Source organism: Schistocerca serialis, chromosome 2, assembly GCF_023864345.2.
Source record: "Schistocerca serialis cubense isolate TAMUIC-IGC-003099 chromosome 2, iqSchSeri2.2, whole genome shotgun sequence".
NCBI lineage: Eukaryota > Metazoa > Arthropoda > Insecta > Orthoptera > Acrididae > Schistocerca > Schistocerca serialis.
The window spans coordinates 947,470,671-947,495,439 of NC_064639.1; the positions used below are offsets into that span (position 1 = coordinate 947,470,671).

The 24,769-nt window shown below is 40.4% G+C and overlaps 1 protein-coding gene across 1 annotated transcript in view; it reads right to left on the minus strand.

Annotated features, from left to right (window-relative positions):
* LOC126458322 (uncharacterized) overlaps positions 1 to 24,769 on the minus strand; it is a 354,753-nt gene that overhangs the window by 108,228 nt on the left and 221,756 nt on the right. The window contains exons 3-4 of the mRNA XM_050095276.1: positions 20,467 to 21,071; positions 1,294 to 1,368 (exon numbers count right to left, since the gene is read on the minus strand). Coding sequence (XP_049951233.1) covers positions 1,294 to 1,368; positions 20,467 to 21,052 — 661 coding nt within the window. The 5' untranslated portion in view covers positions 21,053 to 21,071. The remainder of the gene's footprint in view (positions 1 to 1,293; positions 1,369 to 20,466; positions 21,072 to 24,769) is intronic.

The window sequence follows — 24,769 nt, forward strand, 5'->3', positions numbered from 1 at the left end:
CTTTCGTCTACAAAACTCTGTTTTTCAGCGTAACCTCCGTTCAATGCAACGACGTTACGCCCCCTTTTGGGAGAACCTTATGCCCGCATGGTACCACTCTACCGGTCGGCATCAATAACCTCCACATCATGCACGTACTGCTTCCCGCAGAATTCATCCTTCAGTGGGTCAAACGTACGAAGGTACGACATCCGGGCTGGAAGATGGATGAGAAAGAACAATCCAGTAAGGTTTGTGAGCTCCTCTCGGGTGCGCAGACTTCTCAGGTTTTGGGTTCTCACGGAGAAGGAGAAGTCATTTTGCATGTTTTTGGCGACGACCGCTCTGAAGTCTTTTCTTCAGTTTCCTGAGTGTAGCACAATACACTTTAGAGCTACTCGTTGCACCATGAGGAAAGACATCAAACAGAATAACCCTTTCAGCCTCAGAAGACCATCGACCTGACTTTACCGGCTGACTGTGCTGCTTTGAACTTTTTCTTCGGAGGAGTGGTGGTGTAGTGCCGCTTCATGGACTGCCGTTTTGTTTCCGATTCGAAGTGATCCCTATGATGAAGTTCGATAAAAATTTGTCACTATCAGCTTCGCAACAGATAGTCCTTCGCTGCACTTTATGGTCTTCTGTTACGCAGCAAGGAATCCGGCGGCCACACATCTTTGCGTACGCCAAGTGGTAGACGAGTGTGTCAGCACTAACAACAGTGACCCGCACTTGAGCAGCGAGGTGGCTGACTACTATCCTCGATCATCCCGAATGATAGTGTCTGCAAGTTCTAGCTTTGCACGAGTCACAGCTGTGTACGGCCAGCTGGCATACAGTGGGTCGAACAGGTTTGCACGGACTTCTTGCAATGACAGAATCCTCACCCAACGACTCATCGTGCTTTTGTTCACTGTCTAGTCTCCGAAAACATTCTGCAAGCGCATATGATTATCTACAATGCTGTGGTTTTCCTCCAAAAGAAACTCAATCACATTTCTCTGCTTGGAGCCGCATCTCCGTTGCATACGTCATTTTGGAAGCTGCGTATAGCGCAGCCACTGTCAGAACTTCATGAAACTGTAGTGGCTGAGGCGGGAATATTCCACGATGTCCGCATTTTTTTCAATCTAAACTGGCAGAGAAAAAGATGTGTTGCATTACTTGTTGAACTACCGTAGTATAAATACAAAGGAAAAGAGGATACAGTATTGCAATAGTGTTAGTTGACACTCTCGTCCGTAAATACACAGGAATTGTTCGACATATCCATCTTACATAATAGTGTAAAGGTAGAGAGCTGCACAAACTTACCGACTTCGTCCGTGTCTTTCACAGTGAAATCTGGATAGTCCTCATCGTGCTGGTAGCTTTCAGTCGGCCAGTATCCTGTAACAAATTGAGACGGGAACTTATGTGGACGTAACTGATCTTCGGCATCCACGATGAAATGGACTGACGATCCAAGGTATTCTGACCGCCTGCTTAATAGCGAGTATGTCTATCTATGGAATGCAGTTCTGCTAGGAGTCGATCTGTCCTTGATAGCTTTCCTTATCTATGTGCCACCAGATGTCGACGCGGAGGTCACATAATTCCGGTATATTATCGGCCGGCAATTCGTGGACGCGGAACTGACGTCCGATAACGTCCCAGACGTCTTCCATCGCGTTCGGATCAGGCGAATTCGGTGGCCGAGACACAATCGCGAGTTTTCTATCAAGCTCCTCAAACCATCGTAGCACGATTCTAGCATAATGACACGCACAGTTATCCTGATGGAAAAATATTCGTGTAGTGGTGGTGGTGGTTAGTGTTTAACGTCCCGTCGACAACGAGGTCATTAGAGACGGAGCGCAAGCTCGGGTTAGGGAAGGATTGGGAAGGAAATCGGCCGTGCCCTTTCAAAGGAACCACCCCGGCATTTGCCTGAAACGATTTAGGGAAATCACGGAAAACCTAAATCAGAATGGCTGGAGACGGGATTGAACCGTCGTCCTCCCGAATGCGAGTCCAGTGTGCTAACCACTGCGCCACCTCGCTCGGTATATTTGTGTAGTCCACAGCTATCATATTGTCTTCGATTACAACCCAGGCCCCAAGGAAGCCCAGGTGAATGTCCTCGACAGTTTAATACTGCCTCCAGCAGTATGTGGACATGGCGTGGTGCATGTTTCGAGCAGCCGTTCGCCTCGATGAAGGCGCATCTGGACCCAACCCTCCACCCAGTACGAGGTGCATTCAAGTTCTAAGGCCTCCGATTTTTTTTTCTCCGGACTGGAAAGAGATAGAAACATGCGCATTATTTTAAAATGAGGCCGCGTTCATTGTCAATACGTCCCAGAGATGGCAGCACCGTACGGCATATGGAATTTTACCGCCAGCGGCGAGAATGAGAACTGTTTTAAATTCTTAAAATGGCGACGTTTTCCTTACTTGAACAGCGTGCAATCATTCGTTTTCTGAATTTACGTGGTGTGAAACCAATTGAAATTCGTCGACAATTGAAGGAGACATGTGGTGATGGAGTTATGGATGTGGCAAAAGAGCGTTTGTGGGTGCGACAGTTTAATGAAGGCAGTACATCGTGTGACAACAAACCGAAACAACCCCGGGCTCGCACAAGCCGCTCTGACGACATGATCCAGAAAGTGGAGAGAATTGTTTTGGGGGAGCGCCGAATGACTGTTGAACAGATCGCCTCCAGAGTTGGCATTTCTGTGGGTTCTGTGCACATAATCCTGCATGACGACCTGAAAAAGTGTCATCCAGGTGGGTGCCACGAATGCTGACGGACGACCACATGGCTGCCCGTGTGGCATGTTGCCAAGCAATGTTGACGCGCAACGACAGCTTGAATGGGACTTTCTTTTCGTCGGTTGTGACAATGGATGAGACGTGGATGCCATTTTTCAATCCAGAAACAAAGCGCCAGTCAGCTCAATGGAAGCACACAGATTCACCGCCACCAAAAAAATTTCGGGTAACCGCCAGTGCTGAAAAAATGATGGTGTCCATGTTCTGGGACAGCGAGGGCTAATCCTTACCCATTGCGTTCCAAAGGGCACTACGGTAACAGGTGCATCCTACGAAAATGTTTTGAAGAACAAATTCCTTCCTGCACTGCAACAAAAACGTCCGGGAAGGGCTGCGCGTGTGCTGTTTCACCAAGACAACGCACCCGCACATCGAGCTAACGTTACGCAATAGTTTCTTCGTGATAACAACTATGAAGTGATTCCTCATGCTCCCTACTCACCTGACCTGGCTCCTAGTGACTTTTGGCTTTTTCCAACACTGAAAGGCACTCTCCGTGGCCGCACATTCACCAGCCGTGCTGCTATTGCCTCAGCGATTTTCCAGTGGTCAAAACAGGCTCCTAAAGAAGCCTTCGCCGCTGCCATGGAATCATGGCGTCAGCGTTGTGAAAAATGTGTACGTCTGCAGGGCGATTACGTCGAGAAGTAACGCCAGTTTCATCGATTTCGGGTGAGTAGTTAATTAGAAAAAAAATCGGAGGCCTTAGAACTTGAATGCACCTCGTATAACAAGAAACGTGATTCATCCTACCAGGCGAAAGGTTTCCACTGATCCGCGGTCCAGTCTCGGTGATGCCGTGACTACTGCAGTTGTAATTGACGGTGTCCTTGGGTCAATATGATAACACACGGGGGTCGTCTGTTGTGCAGCCCCATGTTCATTAATATGAACTGATTGGTGTACTGCAAAACATTGTGCCTCCACCAGCATTGAGCCCTGTCACCAGATCTGCCACAGACCGCCGCTTATTGTACTTTACAGAGTGGGCAGACGTGCGACCTCCTCATTATGTCACGAGTCGTGGACGTCTACTATTGGTTTCACCGTCTCAATACACGTTCCATAGATGCTCAAGACTGCAGCAAGCGAACAGCCGACCAGTTTCCCCGTATCCGACATGCTCGCTCCCAGGTACTGTGCCAGAACAATCTGCTCTTTATCGAATACATTTCTGTTAGTAGATTTCCTCATTTGCGACCCTTGCCGTCACTAGGATGACGCCTCTTTCATCTGTGCTCCGCTTATATACTGTGCTTACCGCGTCACCACCATATGTCATTTAATCAAGCGGTGGACAGCGATCACAATGTTTTGGCGTATCAGTGGAAATACAGGGTGTATCAAAAAGAATCATCCGATTTAAAAAAAAGTCATAACTATTATATTATTTGAGATATGTGCGTGAACAACGTACCGTTGGGAAGAGCAAACTCTAGAGTTTTATATGGTTCCCGCTAGGTAGCAGCGGTGTGTGCTCTCTTCAGCTCCAGTAAAAATGGTGTCGGTGACAACAGAAAGCATTTTCTGTTCTACGTTTTGCGAATTTCGGGTCAGCAATAACGGTTCAGTGTGTCTTTACTACTAGGTATGGTGTGAATCCTCCTACAGCACAGAGCATTAGACGATAGCGTGAACAGTTCAGAGAAACAGTTTGTCTGTGTAAAGGCAAATCGCTGGGCCGTTCCTGACTGTTTGACAGACGTCGAAGGCATCCGCCATAGTTTGACAAGGAGTCCGCAGAAACCCGTTCGCTGTGCAGCTCGATGTCCGTCTGGCGTATGTTGCGTCACCATTTACGCGTGAAACCATAAGAAATTGAGCTTCTGCAAGCTCTTTGTGAAGGTGACAAACAACAAAGTGTGAAGTTCTGTAATTCCGTTCTTGGCAAGACGGGGGATGGCAGTTTTCTTCCATCCTTAGTGTTCAGAGATGAGGCAACATTCCATTTAAATGAAAAGGTGAACCCTCATAATGTGAGAATATGGGGTACAACAGGGGAAATGCTTTGTGCAGTTTCACGGTAAAAGGTGTATGCTCTATTTTTCTTTGCCGAGAACACTGTTATAGGAAGCACATGTCTCGATATGCTAGAGAAATTTCTTTTCCCACGGTTGGAGACTGATTCAAACGACTTCACTTGCCAACAGGATGGGGCACAGGCACACTGGCATCTGAAAGTGTGGATATTTTTAAATCAAAGGATTACTGGATGGTGGATCGGTCGCACTGGACCGAATGACTCAGCCTTACATTATTGCCCCCCAAGATCGCCGGACTTGAGTGTATGTGATTATTTCTTATGGAGGTTTATAAAAGACTCTGTTTATCTGCGTCCGTTATGAACAACAATGACTGAACTGAGAAATCGCCTAATAGCAGCTGTGGAAGCTGCAAATCAAGACATGCTCGCTACTGTGTGGGAACAATTTGAATACTGCATTGACATATGCCGCGCTTCTCAAGGGGGGCGTATTGAACACCTATGAAAAGGTATGAAAAAAACTTTTTGAGTTTCCCGTTCATCAAAAAACAAAATTCATTGTATATGTTTATTAGTTTCAGAAATATAGACGTGCCAAATCGGATGATTATTTTTGATAGACCCTGTACTGTGTGCCTTATGGGTACACTTGGAATCGAAGACAGCAACAACCATTGCAACCACTTCAGGTACGACGTTTAATGAGTCACAGCATCACCCTCAACATCCTAAACATGAGGACTAACATACAGATGAGACGGACGCTTCACTTTCTGATGCCTCCTGAGCTAGGTAGGAATACAACACTTGAGAACCAGTCAATTTAGAGGATCAATGCATTTTGAACAATGGACATTTTAGAGACTACAATAGTATCGTTTCCACCATCAATCCATCCTCTTTTTTTTTCTCACATCGTGATACAGCTATCCTTCGCAAGCCTCCTTGTTAATGCACCCCTGTGCCGTGGTGCTCGACTCTGAGGTAGCCTAACGGTACAAGACACTTTCGCCACACACCTTTGGCCGACAAGGGGAAGAGAGGAAGTGGCTAAATGTCAAACTTCTCCACAGGGTCTCATTAAGTGAGGACATGTGAGAAGGTTGTTGTGGTCCGTCCGTCAGAAGAAGACGTTAAGCTCCTCGGTCCCGCTGGTGTTGTTTGAGAGGAACAGGCTAAGTGGAGGCACCAGGTTTTGTCTTCTACTTTGTCGCAACATTATGGAACACAGACATGACACCGCACTAAACACATCCAAGATAGTTATGTAAGGCTTGAAATGGTAAGAATGTGGAAAAGCGACCTTAATCTCCAATATAACCTTTATTTGTCTGGATCACGAGTTTATAAAATGATATGACCGGTTACAGTTGTGCTAACAATCACCTTCAGATCATAAAATCTCGTCACAGATCACTCAATTAATGACTCAATACTTGATTTACAATATGTGACGTGCTATACTCTGAAAAGATATTTTATTATTTCAAGATGATTTCTTGTACAATCAAAATAGATTATAGCATTTTATAGGTTCGCGATCTAGGCACGTAAAGCTTATATCCATTTCAATCACTTCAGTCAGTGTTACATGCTCTTAAGACACAGCTCAGATACCTCGAAGTACTAGGTCACTACGTACGGCGGAAGGGAATTCTTTCTGACTAGGCGGTTGAAGCGACCACTATTGATAATACTAACAAAACCACATGACATATTCATTTGTGTTTTTCAGTTTCTTTCCAGTGACAACAGTCTGAGTTGTTAAACTCTTTGGGCTTCTTGTCTAAATGCACCATCTGTGTTTCTAATATTGGCGCAAGATTTCAGCATCTCCCATTCGGTTAAACGCTGACTTTAGCAAGTCTTCCAAGCACTACGTACTCTCAAAACATCTCAGCCACAGCAAGCACAACTAGTTCCTTTTGAAGATGATCTGAGGATTATAACCCCCACATTAGTCATAAAGAAAGAGAAGAAATTGTAAATAAGTATTCAAAATATTTTCTTTTATATGCAAATCGTTTCTCTTTAAATTAAGAACACACCATATTTAGACATCAAAGAATAAAACGCGAATGATAAATTTAAACCCTCAGCTGGTGTCTTCAAAATCTTTCCTGGATGAAATTTTCACTCTGCAGCGGGGCGTGCGCTGATACGAAACTTCCTGGCAGATTAAAACTGTATGCCGGACCGAAACTCGAACTCGGGACCTTTGCCTTTCTCGGGAAGTGCTTTACCATCTGAGCTACCCAATCACGACTCACGACCCATCCTCATGGCTTTAATTCCGTTAAGACCTCATCTCCTACCATCCAGGGGTCCCGAGTTCGAGTCTCGGCCCGGCAAACAGTTTTAATCTACCAGGAAGTTTCAAAATTCTTCCTCTTCGTATTGATGAGACTTTAAATTGGAAGACAACTTTTTAGAACTTCTTAAACAATCCATTTCATCCACTTCTATACTTCGGGTCCGGTGAAGTCTTGCAGAGAAACCAGTCAGTAGATTAAAATAATACGCTTATTTTTATTCAGTAATGTCGTCTCGGGTGATTCGTCTTTAAGGAAGAAAGGTTTCACTGCACTAAGACACGCCATAAGAAAAATAAATAGTGGTCACTCAGAACCGTTTTATAAAAAACACAGGAATCATTAACTATGATTACAGCATCACAGAATTTGATTTATTTCTTAAAAAGTCTACTACTGCCCGTAAGAAATAATGATGCTCATCATTAAAATAGAGAACAAATAAGATCTTGTGTGTTTGAAGGTTTTCTTGCCATAATACAGACCCATTCTTACACAAACTAAGCTACATCCACTGTAGAATCCAGTTTCTTAAAGCGTTCATTAATGACTCTGTCACAAACTGATTCTGACTTGGTAAGAGGTACGTGTGGTTTGTAGCATTCATTCCGTAAACATTTATAACGTATGTGTTGCCACTTTGATCTTTCTCATTAAAATCCGTCACTGTCAGTGCAATTTCAGTAGGCTTGAAAATGAACCTATGAGGTTTGAAATTAGTCGCATAATATAAATGCTGCAACTGTTGACAGCATCATTGACAAACGCTTTAAGACATTTAATAAATATGCTGGTTCCCCGTCAACAAAACATTGAAACTGAAAAATAAAATGTAGTTTACCAAGGAGACGGGCGAAAATAGCGAGCAACCATTCTTGGATTATCTGGTACAAAGAAGACCGGACGGAAGACTGTGGTACACCGTCTACAGGAGATTAAGTCACAAGGACGACACCTTCACCCTCCAATCGCCATCCCCAATTGCAAAGGGAAGGGTCTAAGCAACTTAGTTCACCTGGCTCGTGTGATATCCGACCAAGCATAACACCGAAACAAGTGCACATCGAAGCCATTTTCAAGAAAAAGGCTATAGCGACCATCAAATTCCGACGTGTCTTTAGACAGATGTCCACACTACAACCAACACCTGAGGAGGATAAATCCATAACGACAGCCTACATCTCATTCGCCGGCAGAATTTTATTCCGATAAAAAATAAAATGAGTGGATCGCTCTCCAGCAAAGAACAAAACCCTTCTAGGGTCAGTAAAAGCTGGTCTGAGATCCCGAAAACCTGGCTTATACCACACATTGTGTGAGTGTGGAAAAGGATAAGTCGGACAAACCATTCGCGTGGTTGAAGGAAGGTACATTGAACAAAAATAGCACCCGACATTCAGTCAACGAAATCAGCAATTCCTGAACATTTCCAAGAGACTAGCAGCAGAATAAGGTATGAAGGTACCAAATTTTTGAAAAATACATCTCTCGTTCGGGACTGAGTATACTTGTAGGCCATCGAAATTCAGCTGCAGAAGAACCACACCACGCGTGGTGTATGGTACCGAAGCTGCGTCAAAAGTGGAGGAACACCGAGCGGAGACTGAGTTACGACTACGGAACGCGAGCCACCCACACCATAGTGGCAGCACATCACGGGGGTGCAGGAGGGCAGATGTCCTTTCCGATGACGGAACACAAGCTTTCGTCCGCGTTGTGACTTTGTGGATCACATTCCTCCAATTTCCCTGTATAGTGGATAATTAAAGTTGTAAAACTGCCATAGGCTACGCTAGACTATCATGAGTAAGCGTAGACTACGGTAAATTTCCTAGTAGTTTTGGTTAGTCAGTATTACCTACACGTAAGGTGTGTTGCATACCTGAAGTGCGTTAGACTCATTTCGATCGCTTTGTTCACGTGGCTTGCCGGATTTCCCTAGAGACCGTAAGCAGTAAACCGTCTAGAAGCTCAGTGCTCACATATAAAAGATCACGTAACCTCTGGAACATTTTTGTTCCATATAGTTATCCTTCTGCTCGTTACTTAAAAATAAACTGAATTTATAGCAAGATTGAAACTGCCAATGTTTAATTTGTGCGTGCACCAATATTGTGGTCTTTCGGCAGAGATGCCACATATCACCATTTATATTACATTACAGAGCAGACAAGTCTGTGTGAAGAGTCGTGGATATCCAACCATTAAGCGCCTAGTGGTAGTTTCACTGTCATTCTACCTCTTTCCGTAGATTCTCACAACAGTAGCATTGTTTTGGCTGGAGAGACCTCGCAATGGATATTCCGTTACAAACGAAAACATATATTTCAAAGACCGACACAGTCTTAAAATGGGAAGTTCGTGGCATGTGGTACATGTTGAAGCGAAGGACTGTGACACTCTTTGTGACCGTGTGAGACATCTCTGAAGTGCTTGGGTCGCTCAAATATCTATAAGACAAAGAGGGATATACAAAGAGGGATATACCACATGCAAAGTAAAATGTTCACCCTGTCAATATACAGGGTGTCTTATTAATGCAGTAACATTGAATATTTTCGGAATCGTTGAAGGTATTGAAACATTTTGGACGTGTGATAGCACAGGAATAAACATTTCCCACGTGGACAATACTCGTACTTTTTCTATCTACAAATATTATAAAGTCACTACAGTCTTTCTAACGCAACTGTTTATTTTAAATGCTTTTGAAAGCGCATATAACTTGCATCAATTTTTACGAATTGTGGTAAAATTTATTATTATTATTATTTTTATTATTTATATAGTTATTACTAATTTGTTACGTTCCAGCCTATTACTTACAATTTAAGCATAGACTATATCAACAATTATTATTGTATACTATGTATCAGCAAGTAATGAAAATACATGTTTCTACTATTACACGTAACATAATACTTGTTTTATTTATTCATTATTTTTCCTGAAGAGATAAGAGTCATCAGGCCATCTCTCTAGCCAACCATTCTACATGTTTTACATTTTGATTATGCCACACATGTTATTAGAAGTAAAGGCTGCAAAACGTGAAAATTCCATACAGTAGTAGCTACTCTATAAGAAAACTCAGTTTTGATGAACTGCAGAACAACAAAGACAAATAACTGACGTAGATTTAAACTGGCCCAGGCAGTAGTGGACAAAAGAGAAAAGGCAGAGCCGCAGAAAGACGAATTTGATAGAACACAAATAACGAATAGAAGAGGAAATCAAGTGCAGTGACTGACTGAGAAAACATATGTTAATAAACTATACAGGGAGAGTATGGAAGCATTTGCTTTACCGTTTGGGAGACAAATTATTCATATATGTTAATATTTTTAGTGAGCGGTGTATCAGTCCTTCGCAAATGTAACAGGTCACTGAATGTGCAGATTGCAGGGTAGCGTATTCGAGCAGCGGACAGCAGGAAGAGGGAAGGATAATAGTTTTAAACATTGCAAATATTTATTTGGTTCATTAACCTAGGTTTCGACACCTCTAAGGATGTCTTCATCAGAATTAAATTTTAAGAAACCGTAAAATTACATTGCGAGGAGGCAATGGTCAAAGTTTAGGACAGACATCAGAGTCATACGTGCCAAAAGGTAGGACGTGTCTAATTTTAATTTTGACTTGAGAATATCCGCTCTCAACTTTGACCACTGGTTTCTCGCAATGCAATTTTACCGATTCTTAAAATTTCATTTTGATGAAGACATCCCTAGAGGTGTCGAAACCTAGGTCACTGTGCCAAACAGTTATTTGCAACCGGTTGATTGTGAGATTTCTATGTTGAGGATCAGGGAAGGAGTTCCCAACTGTTTTTGTTTTATTTTTGGGCACAACTAAGATACTAGATAAGGGAGACCTATTGTTACAATTTGTTAGGTGACAAGAATTGGGTGTCTGATGTGAAGTACTGCGCTGGGGTAAATGTATTCGAATTGAGCAACCGAAGAAGTAGATGTAGCGTATGGTAGTCACGTCTGTCAGAAACCGACTTGAAGAAGACACTAGACATACAGCATTCGGCGAGCACCGAACAAGTACAGGCCAGGTGTCGAACAGTCGAGGTGTTCGCCGTGGCGTCGAGGAGTACTCACAAAATGGAGAGCGCTTTAGATCAGAAATCCACAGAATACCGTAAATCGAATCACTCTAGGAACATTATTTGAGCCATTCAGTAGCTCTACGGAATGGAAAGTAACCAGGATCTCTTACATGGTGCACCCGTCGTCTAGGGGTAGAATTTTTGACTAGTAATCAAAACGTCCTCCGTCATCGTTCAGAACCTTCTCACTGCTTAAATGGTAATTAATTTTATTAAACAATGTAGAAAGCTCAACGTCTCCCCAAAATTTATTGACGACTATTTAGGTAAATCGTGCCATAGATCGCCGATCCTCAAAAAGATACTTATTGTGCAGGTTTAATAGTAGAATTTATTATCTTTATGCTAAGGAAGATAGTTTGAATGAGAAGGCTTATATGTTATACTCAGAAATTACTAAAGTTACACTACTGGCCATTAAAAATGCTACATCAAGAAGAAATGCATATGATAAATGGGCATTCATTGGACAAATATATTATAGTAGAGCTGATATGTGATTATATTTTCACGCAATTTGGGTACATAGATCCTGAGAAATCAGTACCCAGAACAACCATCTCTGGCCTTAATAACGGCCTTGATACCCCTGAGCATTGAGTCAAACAGAGCTTGGATGGCGTGTACAGGTACAGCTGCCCATGCAGCTTCAACACGACACCACAGTTCATCAAGAGTAGTGACTGGCGTATTGTGACGAGCCAGTTGCTCGGCCACCATTGACCAGACGTTTTCAACTGGTGAGAGGTCTGGAGAATGTGCTGACCAGGGCAGCAGTCGAACATTTTCTGTATCCAGAAAGGCCCGTACAGGACGTGCAACATGCTGTCGTGCATTATCCTGCTGAAATGTAGGGTTTCGCAGGGATCGAATGAAGGGTACAGCCACGGGTCGTAACATATCTGAAATGTAACGTCCACTGTTCAAAGTGCCGTCAATGCGAACAAGAGGTGACCGATGACGAATACATGCTTCCAATGTGCGTTCACCGCGATGTCGCCAAAGACGGATGCGACCATCATGATGCTGTAAACAGAACCTGGATTCATCCGAAAAAATGACGTCTTGCCATTCGTGCAACCAGATTCGTCGATGAGTACACCATCGCAGGTGCTCCTGTCTGTGATGCAACGTCAAGGGTAACCGCAGCCACGGTCACCGAGCTGATAGTCCATGCTGCTGCAAACGTCGTCGAACTGTTCGTGCAGATGGTTTTGTCTTGCAAACGTCCCTATCTGCTGACTCAGGGATCGAGACGTGGCTGCACGATCCGTTACAGCCACGCGGATAAGATGCCTGTCATCTCGACTGCTAGTGATACGAGGCCGTTGCGATCCAGCACGGCGTTCCGTATTACCCTCCTGAACCCACCGATTCCATATTCTGCTAACAGCCATTGGATCTCGAGCAACGCGAGCAGCAATGTCGCGATAAGACAAACTGCAATCGCGATAGGCTACAATCCGACCTTTATCATAGTCGGAAACGTGATGGTACGCATTTCTCCTCCTTACACGAGGCATCAAAACGACGTTTCACCAGGCAACGCCGGTCAACTGCTGTTTGTGAATGAGAAATCGGTCGGAAACGTTCCTCATGTCAGCACGTTGTAGGTGTCGCCACCGGCGCCTTCTTGTATGAATGCTCTGAAAAACTAATCATCTGCACACCACAACATCTTCTTCCCGCCGGCTAAATTTCGCGTCTGTAGCACATCATCTTCGTGGTGTAGCAATTTAAATGGCCAGTAGTGTAGTGCTACTTGTTTTAATTTCCAAATAGAGTCCTTTTGGTTAATGGCAGATGAATGGCTGGCGCTACGCAAAGAGGAGATTACGAATAGGCACGACAAGAAGCTTGCTAGCTTAACTGGAAAGCTTAATGGAAACTTTAAAACAACTAGTCACAATAGTGCCACAAGTGAGCCTAAGTTCTTCCAGCGTGTCGTCAATAAAACAGATATCGCGTTCTCACCTCCTGAGAATGCACTTCTTTCGAAAGAGTTGAAATTTAATATCGAACCAGAAGCAGTAAAATCGAATACTTTATAAAATATAATAGTGGATCTAAAAATTGGCCTAGAATGTTCAAAAACGCCCAAAATTATACAAACACGTTTGGCTTACGAATCTTGTAAAATTTTGAGTTATGGTTTACATAATAGTCAAAAAGACAATAATGCACGCAAGACCTTAAAAAGCATCAACCAAAAATTATTACAGAACGATGCTCTTATTACGAAATCAGATAAGGGGAATTCTGTAATTATATCTACCAAAAAAGAATATGAAAAGTTCATAGGAGAAATTCGTAAAAAGAGGCTTATCATCATGAACACAAAGCCCCCTAAAATGAGACGTCAATTTAAGGTCCATAAAAATACATCATCCAATCCGTCCAATCGTTGATAGTGGAGAGAGCGCCTATCACAAATTGGCAAGGTACTTACATAATAAAATAAAAGATAATTTTTTTTTGTAAAAAAATTACACAATAAATATTCCATTGAATTAGCCAGGTTTTTGGGATCTGTAACCTGGTCTGACGAATCCAAACTCGTCTCTTTCGATGTAACAAGTGGATATACAAATGTACCTGTTGACCAAACCCTCCAGGTTTTAAAATGCAATTTCGTCACCAGACAATATCGGACATCGAAGTCAATGAGACAATGAATTTGCTACAGATTGTCTTCAGATATAATTATTTCACCTTCAATTATAAAATGTATTCTCAACCCTTCGGATTAGCTATGGGAAGCCTACTAGATGGTATTCTTTCTGAAATTTTTCTGAACTCTGTAGAATCCGATTTTTTTCTCCAGTAACGCAGAGATTTTGAGTAAAATAAAATTTTATGCAAGATATGTTGACGATATAATCTTTGTCATTAATGACACTAAAAATGATATAGACCACATATTTTCAATATTTAACGAGTTTCATGAAAACATTAATTTCACGTACAAAACTGAGTCCTCTATGAGGTCCTTAAATTATTTAGATATCACCTTCAGCATACTGGACAGCCACATTGCTTTTAATACATATCGAAAAAATACATATTCTGATAATATTATTCCTGCTGACTCTGCACATCCACAAGCCCAAAAAATGGCCTTCTTTCATTCAAGTCTACATCGTGCCATGGCTATCCCCCTTTCCCCGGAGGCGCTAGAAACGGAATTAGTTACGCTGGAAACTATCGGTAAAAATAACGGTTACAATTCACACTTAGTAAGACGAATGTACGGTCAGAAAATAAATAAAAATCATAATACGGCTTCCACATTAGGTGATGCAGTATATGATGAACCATTGGCAACTATATCTGTTCCTTTCAGAGGTAAAAAAAGGTTACAAATAAGGACGTTTACTTAAAACCTATGGATTTAGAGTAGCCTTCTCCACTAATAATAATTTGAAAAAGAACCTAATCCACTTTTTACAATTCGCTGGTGATAAACTTTCTCTGTCTGGGGTTTACAAAATTACCTGCGGTGACTAGATATAAGGAACTTATTCCCACCAGATGTGGTGACGGTACGCGAGGTTCCACCTTCGCTGAACATCTTGTACAAACGGCTCACGCGCCTAATCCCCTGGCCAGTACCGAGCTGCTTCATTCTGAAGTTAAGGGTATGAAATTAGACATATTAGAAGAAATGGAGATTTTTAAACATCTATGGTATGACAAAGACTGCATCCTTAACGACCAACTTCAGTTAAAAAACAAAAATTTTTTGAGGGTTTTATCGCCTTGCTCGGTGCTTCACATTCTACCATACGACACCATACGATAGCCGATGCATTCATGCGGTCGCTTGGTGCCACGGATGGTCAATTGGCTCAGTCACGCTCTAGGTTCCCTTAATTTTAGTTATGACGGCTGTCCTTACAAACGTGAGCACACTAATACAACACACATGCTTTTTTCATTCATTTAACGCCTTATATTGAGTGATTCTTGTACATGTTCACAGTATTCTCAAGCTCCAATATTTCCATTATGGTCCAAATAGCCATTCCCACTTATAATTATCCAAGTTGAATGTGGTGATCGAAGGATGTTTTTTTAGTCATATTCATTCCAAGTCCGAGCTCTGGCCTAATATTAGGAAATAAATCCTTAACCTTCCAAAAAAAAAAAAAAAAAAAAAAAAGAAAAAATGTCGTACGTCTCTTCACGCATATGCACATAACTTTGCATACCATTTTGGTAACTCCCGATAGCACTAATCACTTCGACCCCTGTCGATCAGTACATAACAAGGGCGATGAAAGCGACGTTCTAAGTCCTTTCACGCATGTATATTAAACCCATTACATTATTTGACCTTTCACGTCAACAGCTATTAGAACACAAAGGTAATTTGTCTGTTCCACGTTGTAAAGTTGTTGCTTTAATTTGTGGTGTAAGCGGTGCTGATGTTCAAGACCATAAAAGCGGGTTAAAAGCTGTGAGCTGTCTGGGGAAGTTAACCTTGCATTACTGAGCAACTGTTTCACCAGGTATCCAGTCTAGCTTACCAAATTCCCAACCAGACTAACATTAATTATAATCTCTTAATGGTCATACGACAACCGGTGATAAGTATATAAAAAAAGAGAATTTAAATAAAAAGAAATAAATCAGTTTATATTTGGAAATATATTTTGACATTGATCATTGAAATTTCAGCATATTAAACTCGATTCATAACTAAGCTGGTGCCTTATTTAGGATTGTGAAAATGTGAGATTGTAATCTTACGGAACACTTCAAATATGGAGCCAAGATTGGGATACTGCATACAACACTGCATTCATAAAATAACACACGAAGAACGTTGAAACATATGCAAGAGGAAATTAACCACAAGCAACCGATTCAATTTTCACCCAAAGAAGTTACGTTCGTAACACAATCCTGTCCGTCATGTAATTACCACACACTGGTATACTAAATTCATACTAACTCTCTGTGAAATCTTCCCGAAAAGAATAGCTGAGGGCTACTTTGATGATTACACGACATGCTTCACGTGGTCAACTTGGTTTACACAAATAGTGTAACTCCAAAATAATTTTGATAGTTAAAATAAATTAGATCGAAAAGCAATTTACAAAAGAAAAACCTCGAACTGGTTACTATTGTCTTACTATTAACCTGATGTGTCAAACAATTGTATAAGCACGTGGTACTGGTCTCACAAAGTACACCGCACGTGGGTTGAACATAAAAATAAAAGTTGTTATATTGAAAAATATTGTCAAGACGAGACGTTATAACCTCACGCACATTCGCATTTAAGATTGATGATCTTAGTTAGAGTTACTGATCAACACGTGGTTGCACTTTACTCACAAAGCAGTGACAAAGCAACTACCGGAGTATATTCTGAACTTCACACTCGAATTACACTGCGCTGCAATTTAAGATAACATTAGATATTTTAGAGCTAAACCTGAAATAAAGGTGATTAAATTTTCAGTTAGGCTGAACTTAAGAAATCCATTGTCCTACGGACTTAGCAGACACACGCTTAGCTGGAGATCTTACCACTTCAGACGCTCGCCACGGACAGACTGCCCTGGTCCCTTCCTAAGGGGTGCCTCACAAATACAAACTGAAGTGACCAGAGAGGCAGCTTCCTATACCAACATGACAAGGGATGGACAGGACCATACTAAGGATAGAAACCTCTTTGCTTTTAGAAAGCATAGCTACCTGTTCCGACGTTGGTCCTACTGTTCTCTAGCAGACAGGCTTGTCTGCTACCATCCAGCATGCAACTAGAAATACATTTGCTCATTCATCCTTTCACACAGAAGGGAAGGGGGATGACAGTATCTTATCATATGAAGCATACAAAAGAAAGCGAATGTAGGTTCCGTATGAATCTGTGTGACATGAATTACATATAAACTGTGTTTTATAGTGTAGTAGTGTGACAGATCGTTCTTGTTTATGTGTAAATGTAACACGTTCCACTACTCATTCTCCTCCCAGATAGTCAGAAACGCCACAGTAAATTTAGAAGAGGAATTTACGCCGTAAATGACAACAGATTCAAGAAATTAACATGAAAGGAATCCAACAGAGACCTTTCAACGTTATATGCGTTCACAGACATCATTTGATTAAGCTTCGTGGCTCAGTACCTCAAGTACCTGATTTTAAGAAACTAGTTTAGCTTTAGGCTCTTTTTACACTATTTTGGTGCATAACCGATAGCACTAGTCAAAATGACTTTTGTGCTCATTAGATATTAAGGGCGATGAAGGCGACATTGTACGTCCTTTCACGCAATTACATTAAGCCTATCGTATTAACTTTTCTGGTCAAAAGTGCTTAGAATTTAATATGGTGACTTTACACGCTTATCCAAGCGTAGTCATCAAGTACTATCACCAATCCCAAGTAATTGAAAAATTCATCCCCCATATTTTTAGCCTCCTTCTAGCTTATGGTATTTTGTCTGTCCTGCGTGCATGCGTTTTGACCATCTGTGGAATTTGCTATCCTGCATATGTAGTTTCAGCCTATCCACGTTCTATAGTTCTATAAAATCGTCCTCGAGCTAGGGCGTTATACACACACACGCATTAACTTCCTGCGCCTTTGACCCGGTCATCAGATCACTTTCGTAACACATTTTATGCCAATCACATGGAAGAAGACGATTTCTCAATTTCTGCATTCACGTTCTTTTCTGACATTCTCACAGCCTAGCTGCCGGCGCCACCTCGGTTTTCCTGAGAGCCCGCGGCCCACCGAACGTTGGCTGGGGTAAGGAAGCACGCTTCTGACATTTGAGCTAAGTACAGCTACAAGGGTCAGTCCAAAAGAAATGCACACCTTTTTTAAAAAAAAAATCCATCTTTTATTCTATATGTTTGAAAGTTTTACAGTGTGTAGATACATCCTTTACGAACAATATTTTCATTTCTCCACATAATTTCCATCCCTCTCAACTGCCTTGCGTCATCTTGGAACCAGCGCCTGTATACCCGCACGGTAATATTTTGGACCAACCTGTTGGATCCACTGTTTGGCAGCGTGCATCTTCAAACCTTGTTCCACGAAGAGAGTCTTTCAATTTCCCGAAGAGATGATAGTCACATGGGGCCAGGTCAGGACTGTAAGGCGGGTGTTTCAGTGTTGTCCATTGGAGTTTTGTGATCGCTTCCATGGTGTTTTGACTGACATGTGGCCGTGCATTGTCGTGCAACAGCAAAACATCCTGCTTTTGCTGATGTGGTCGAACACGACTCAGTCGAGCTTGAAGTTTCTTCAGTGGTGTCACATATGCATCAGAATTTATGATGGTTCCACTTGGCGTGATGTCCACAAGGAAGAGCCCTTCAGAATAGAAAAACACCATAGGCATAACTTTTCCAGCAGAAGGTGTGGTTTTGAATTTTTTTACTTGGGTGAATTTGCATGATGCCACTCCATTGATTGCCTCTACGTCTCTAGTGAAAAATGATAGAGCCATGTTCCATCACCTGTCACAATTCTTCCAAGAAATTCATCTCCACCATTCTCGTACTGTTCCAAAGCTTCGCTGGATACCGTTTTTCTTGTTTCTTTGTGAGCCACTGTCAACATCCTAGGAACTCACCTGGCACAAACCTTTTTTAACGCACAAACCTTTTTTAATGCACAAACCTTTTTTAACGCCAACACTTTCAGTATTCTGCGAACACTTCCTTCCCCTATCCCAACATAGCGTGACAATTCGTTCACTGTGATGCGTCTGTCAGCAGTCACCAATTCGTTAAGTCTCTGCACATTGTCTGGAGTGTGTGGAGTACAGGCCCTGCCGCTGCGAGGACGATCTTCAATAGTGCCGTGCCTGCTTTCATCACGTAACCTGCTTGCCCACCGACTAACTGTACTGCGATCGACAGAAGCATCTCGATACACCTTTCTCAACCCCTTGTGGATGTTTCTCACTGTCTCGTTTTCACAGCACAGGAATTCTATGACAGCACATTGCTTCTGACGAACGTCAAGTGTAGCAGCCATCTTGAAGACATGCTGTGACAGTGCCACTCACGGGAACAGGTTGAACTAAGTTTGAAAACAAGCGAAAAGGATGTATCTACAGACTGTAAAACTTTCAGACATGCAGAATGAAAACTGTATTTTTACAAAAATAGTCTGCATTTCTTTTGGAGTGACCCTCGTATTAACATGGTAGGCACGTACCATTTATTTTACATTTTATGCGAGTCTTTTGCCCTTTTGGGAGTTCTGTATTAATATTGGGTCCTGCCTCTTTTGGTAGTATGTAGTTTTAGTGTGTTGCGAAGAAGCTGTGGTTATCTGCGCCGAATCCTAGGTCAATATCCGGTTTCTATTTGCAATCGAGGCGGATTCTTTATAATCATTGACTTTATTAATGTACGAAAGAAGCAGCAGCACAAAGTGTCTTGCAAATATTGTTTTGGATAAACGAAAGTAATGTCAAATATATGGCACATAGCATAGTTATACACCAGATACAAAAGAATAAAAAGTTTGAATAGCTTTAAATACGCTGGAGAGTGGATTACAGCCATTGAGCTGCATTAAGTAGCGATAAAAATGGAATTAGCTCTCCAAACCATACAAAAGATCTACAGTAAGAAGTTTTTTTTTTCTAAAGATATCAAAGTTCATTCTTACGACTCTGATGAAAAACCTTGTCGCAAAGTATCTGAGTATTTTACTCTCTCTGAGACTTTTGTACTAGCTGAATTGTACCGAATAGAGAAAGAACTTACAGAATATGATGGGTGAAAATTACAAATTCGAAATCTACACAAAAAATCATAACACAGAACATATTATAAAATACAAAAATTTACGGTCACAATGCATAAACGCAAGAGCCTGGTGTCATACCAGCATATACACTAAATGGCCTGCATGTACAACATTTTGAGACTAGAATACCCTGGCACATGAACGTTGAAAAGTTATAGAGAGATTCTGGAAGAGTCACAAAACAGAATTTTTTCATAACAATGGCAGTGACATTATAACAATGGCAGTGACATTTGGGACTGTCCCAGACGAAAAACGAACAACTGATATCAAATAGTCGGATGAACACTGAACTAGATACTGTATATTTTTGAAAATAATAGATGAGAGCAAAGGCCACTATGGTTGTTCATTTATAGCGGTCTGTACATGGTCGATTGAAGAAATAAACACATAAAAACAATTGAATAGGCAGCAAACTTCTGTACGATACCAGATCGTACAGATTCACAGATACTAACCTTCATTCTCTTTAAATGTCAGGGTCGCCTTGAAATCCTGGTCACCAGCAGATTCAAGGACGAACTGCTGTGGAGTCTTGGTAATAGGAGCAGCCAGCTTTGAGTCCTCATCAGTTACATATTTCAGAGGTGTCAGTTTTTGGTTCTCTTTTAATGGAACCACAGACGTTGTATAACTGTAGTCAGGAGACCTCTCCACCTTTTGAACAGGTAGTTTTGTTGCTAATATCTGTTTTGTCATACCGATGCTGTTTGATGTGGTCCAGTCGCCGTTCCTTGGTGTCTCTATAGTTGGGCCTAAATGCTCAGTTGTTGTGTCACTGTCCAGAAGGCGGATTGCCAGTGCCTCTTCTGTACCCAGTTTTGGAAGTTCAGTTGTCGATCTCACCTGAACTGCTTCTGAGTCCACTGGTGTCTCCTCAGCATCAATGTCACTGAGCGGAAACCGCGAGCTCACTGAAGCTAGGTAGTTGAGTGCAGACCTCGCGTTCTGTAGCACCCCACTGAAATCTATCATGGACACATAGTTTGGTTGATCCATTGCCAGCCACAGCAATAGGATCAGGGAGGTTGAGTGCCGCATCATGTGACTTCAGTATGTCAACCTGTAACACCACAGAATTTTCAAATACTCTCATTACTGACATATTCGTTAGCATCATTACTATTAATATTATCATAACTGTTAGTTCCATTGCAGGTCATGACTTTCAGTTTTAATGTCGGAGTCAGAATTCCTCTCAAATTTGATGCACGCAACTTTTGATAACAATGTCTGTAGAAAAACACCACTAAAAATATAACATCTCAGGAGGAATAGTATTTACAGTAGGAGACTAGACATTATAGAATTAAAAAGTTAGGGCTGTAAGCTTTGGATCAAATATCTAGTGACAACTTTTATTAAAGCATGTTCTCAAAAGTGAGACTGATATTAGGACAGTAAGTATTTTGAGTAAGAAAATTTTTTTCAAAGCAGAGACGAAGGCAATGGGAAATGATGTCCAGTGATGAAGGAGCATTGTGGTTTTTTCCAGCATCACAGATAAAAATAAGACACTTTCAGCAAACAAAGGCAATGTTAAACTCTGACTACACATAGCCCATATCTGGCATACTTTTTTCAGGTTTGGAAACAATTAATATGTGCTTGTATAACACCTCTGATTCATATTATTTGAGTGACCAAAAATAGAAGCACATGTTACCTCTGTGGGGAGACCATGTTTATCCACAAGACATCTGTTTGACATAAGTTCAAATAAATAAAACTGGAATATATTGGGCAAATTACCTACATACATTTCAGATAGGTGAAACAGGCTACCCTGGACACAAATCATTCAAAGCAGACAGCAGATAAGGTCACATTTATTGCAAAATAATATAATGGTAGTCTTGGAATAGAGATCCTAACTTGAATGTTGCCACACAATACTCCCATTGGTATTAGAAATAATTCTGCAAATAACTGCACATTTATATTTTTAGTTTGTAAATCAAATTGTACTGATTGTTCGAAAACACTAGTTTGATAGAAACTTTGTTATAGATGTTAATTAAGATGTGTATATTATGTTAGTTTGAATGTTTGTAGTATCAGACAGAATGTCGAACCCTCTGTTGGCAGCAATCATGACCCATCTTAAGTGTGACTAAGTAGCCTTTGGAATAGACACAATCAATTAAATGATTTTGTAAAAATTAAAACTTATGAAACACTCTTTATAACAGAATAAGCCCAATCACATAATAGAAGAACAGCCCAATTTAGAATCTTGGCAACAATCAGTCATGTATTAACATAGCACATCCATATCTATCATTTACTGAAGTTGCATGTTGTGTGTTAAATTGTATTTTTACTTTTCCCCACAGTTTTTGATTTTAGTTGTATTGTGAAATACTCTTTGCAGTGTTCTACTGAGATATCCACTCATCAGCTTTGGTTAGTCACACAAACTCTTTGTCTCTCTGTGGCAATGCAGGAACGAGTTTTTATCTTTGGTGTGCTCCTCAGGCCTTCAGCCAATCAGGGGACAGTGGTGATTTCACCATGAGGCATGTATACATACACACATATACACATATTTCAATAGGGAACTTCTGACAATGTAATACAGAAGTACTGGCTAAAATTTTTTTCCATTACGTTCACTGTCAGTATGATGTACTTGTTTTATTCTGCAAATCTTGAGATACTAAGTGTTAATTAGAAATGTGGTATGTCTGGTAACCTGTATAATTTTTTTTATTATGATATATTTGTTCTGGTTTAATGCTGTCAGGGAATGTTATGAAAAACAATATCACTGACAGATAGTAAACACTTGTGCAGGAGTGCTGTCCCTGAAAGCATGTGTGACATCACAGCATACCACACAGGAGACTTACTCAGTCGTGAAATGTAAGTGTGAACAGATGCAAGTGGTGTGCACAGTAGTGCCTATGTGAGGCGCAATTGTTATTAACGAGGCACCAAGAGCATGATCAGTGTGGGCAGAAGCAAGAGACTTCAATATCATCAAGATTGGGCCATATAATTGGTCAATAAGAATCAAAATGTGCCCACATTGTTACTTGGAGCAAAGGGAACACTGTAGGTGACAGCAAAGATGGTGGATTGACATCTGCAACGAATTCTAAGGTTGTGTTCATTTGATTCGCATTAGAAACTCCATTAGACCTTTCCCAGTGTTAACCTCAGTGAATTTCTTTTTTCAGTAATAAGTGTTGTACATAAAAACTGTAGGTATCTGATATTCTCATTACCCTCAGCCTACTTAGGGTCCCATTTCTTTCCAGTTATTAAATACTCCAGTGTCATTGTTTAAATAGTGAAAAGAGAAGTTTTCAAGACTATAGTTGCCAGTTTCATTTGTTTGCCAAAAAGATAACTGAAAGCAATTAATAAGGAAGCCTCCACAAATTATCTGTGCTGTTCAACAATATTTAGAGACGAAGTAATTCTTGGTAATCAAGTGAAGTAACTTAAAATTAAAGTAATTCTCGCAATTTCTACTCTAAAAAAGGAATGAACGGAGTTCATGTATTTCAAATCAGTGTCTACTGTAACAACGGTATTGTGTACTGACCTGGTTCATATTTTGGCTTTGTCAATCTGTTGAAAGTCAACAGTTGCTTATTTTAACCATTAAATTTTCTTAAGTAAATAGGAAATGGGGCTACCAGTACACATTTTTTTATGTGGCCCCATACTCTATCTACAAGCAACTGAATTTCAAATCAGTTTCAGACACCATTTGCATTTTGGCAGAAATAAAATTAAAACTTGAATTTCATGGCAATAAAATAATAAACATCATTAAAAATATTTCAAGGGAATATAAAATAAATAAAGGATCAAAAAATAGTACATTTTAACTGAATATGAAAATGAATGAAAGCTAGATATGATAAATTTTTAACAGAACAAAAAAACCTGCACATGAAAAAATCAAATTTTTTGAAATTAAATTTTAATGAATTTTTCATTTTCATTTTTGCCAATAAATAGTTTTCTTGTAAGTTGAGAACTTAAAAACTTCAAAATATAGAAGAATTAAAATCCAGAGCAAAAGAATTAAATATTAAAGGAGACTCTAGACTTAATGAATTTAATCTTATTCACAAAAAAATCGTTATTCACAATAATTGTATGTTACTAATTTTGAGTAGTCATCTTATAGAAATAAATAAAATAATTAATTAGTTCTTTTGGTATTACCAGCAAATGAATAACAATCTATTTTTGCATTATGTGTTTTAAAATGAGAAATCCAGTGAATACTGGCATTATCAGAATCATCAAAATTAAGTATACAACATTCAATTTTGTTCTCATTTATTAGATAATATATCTGTCATAAAACTGCCTCTAACAGGATTAATTTTTAAATTTGTTAACAAGATTTTCTATATCGAAATTAGATAAAGGGTAATTATTTTTTAATACATTTTCGTATTTTTTACTTCATTTCCTTACCTTTCCATTGCTAAATAATATCATTTTTGTTCTTCGAATTCCCTTCTTTTTGTCGTTTTATCTGTCACTGTTTTTGCTACTGTACCAGCAGTACATGGTAACGCTGTGAATAACAATTGTAAAAATCTACCTTCACCTTTTGTTAATCCAGAATCTGTTCTTTTCTTGTTTTCTAAGATGCCAAATAACTTCTTTTCACAACTAGAGTACCTAATGGTATAAGTAAATTACTACCAGTTCCTTATCTCGTTTCTTTTCTTACATGCATCAGGTAAAAATTATCAATACTATTTAACTGCTCATTACTTATTTTTTAAT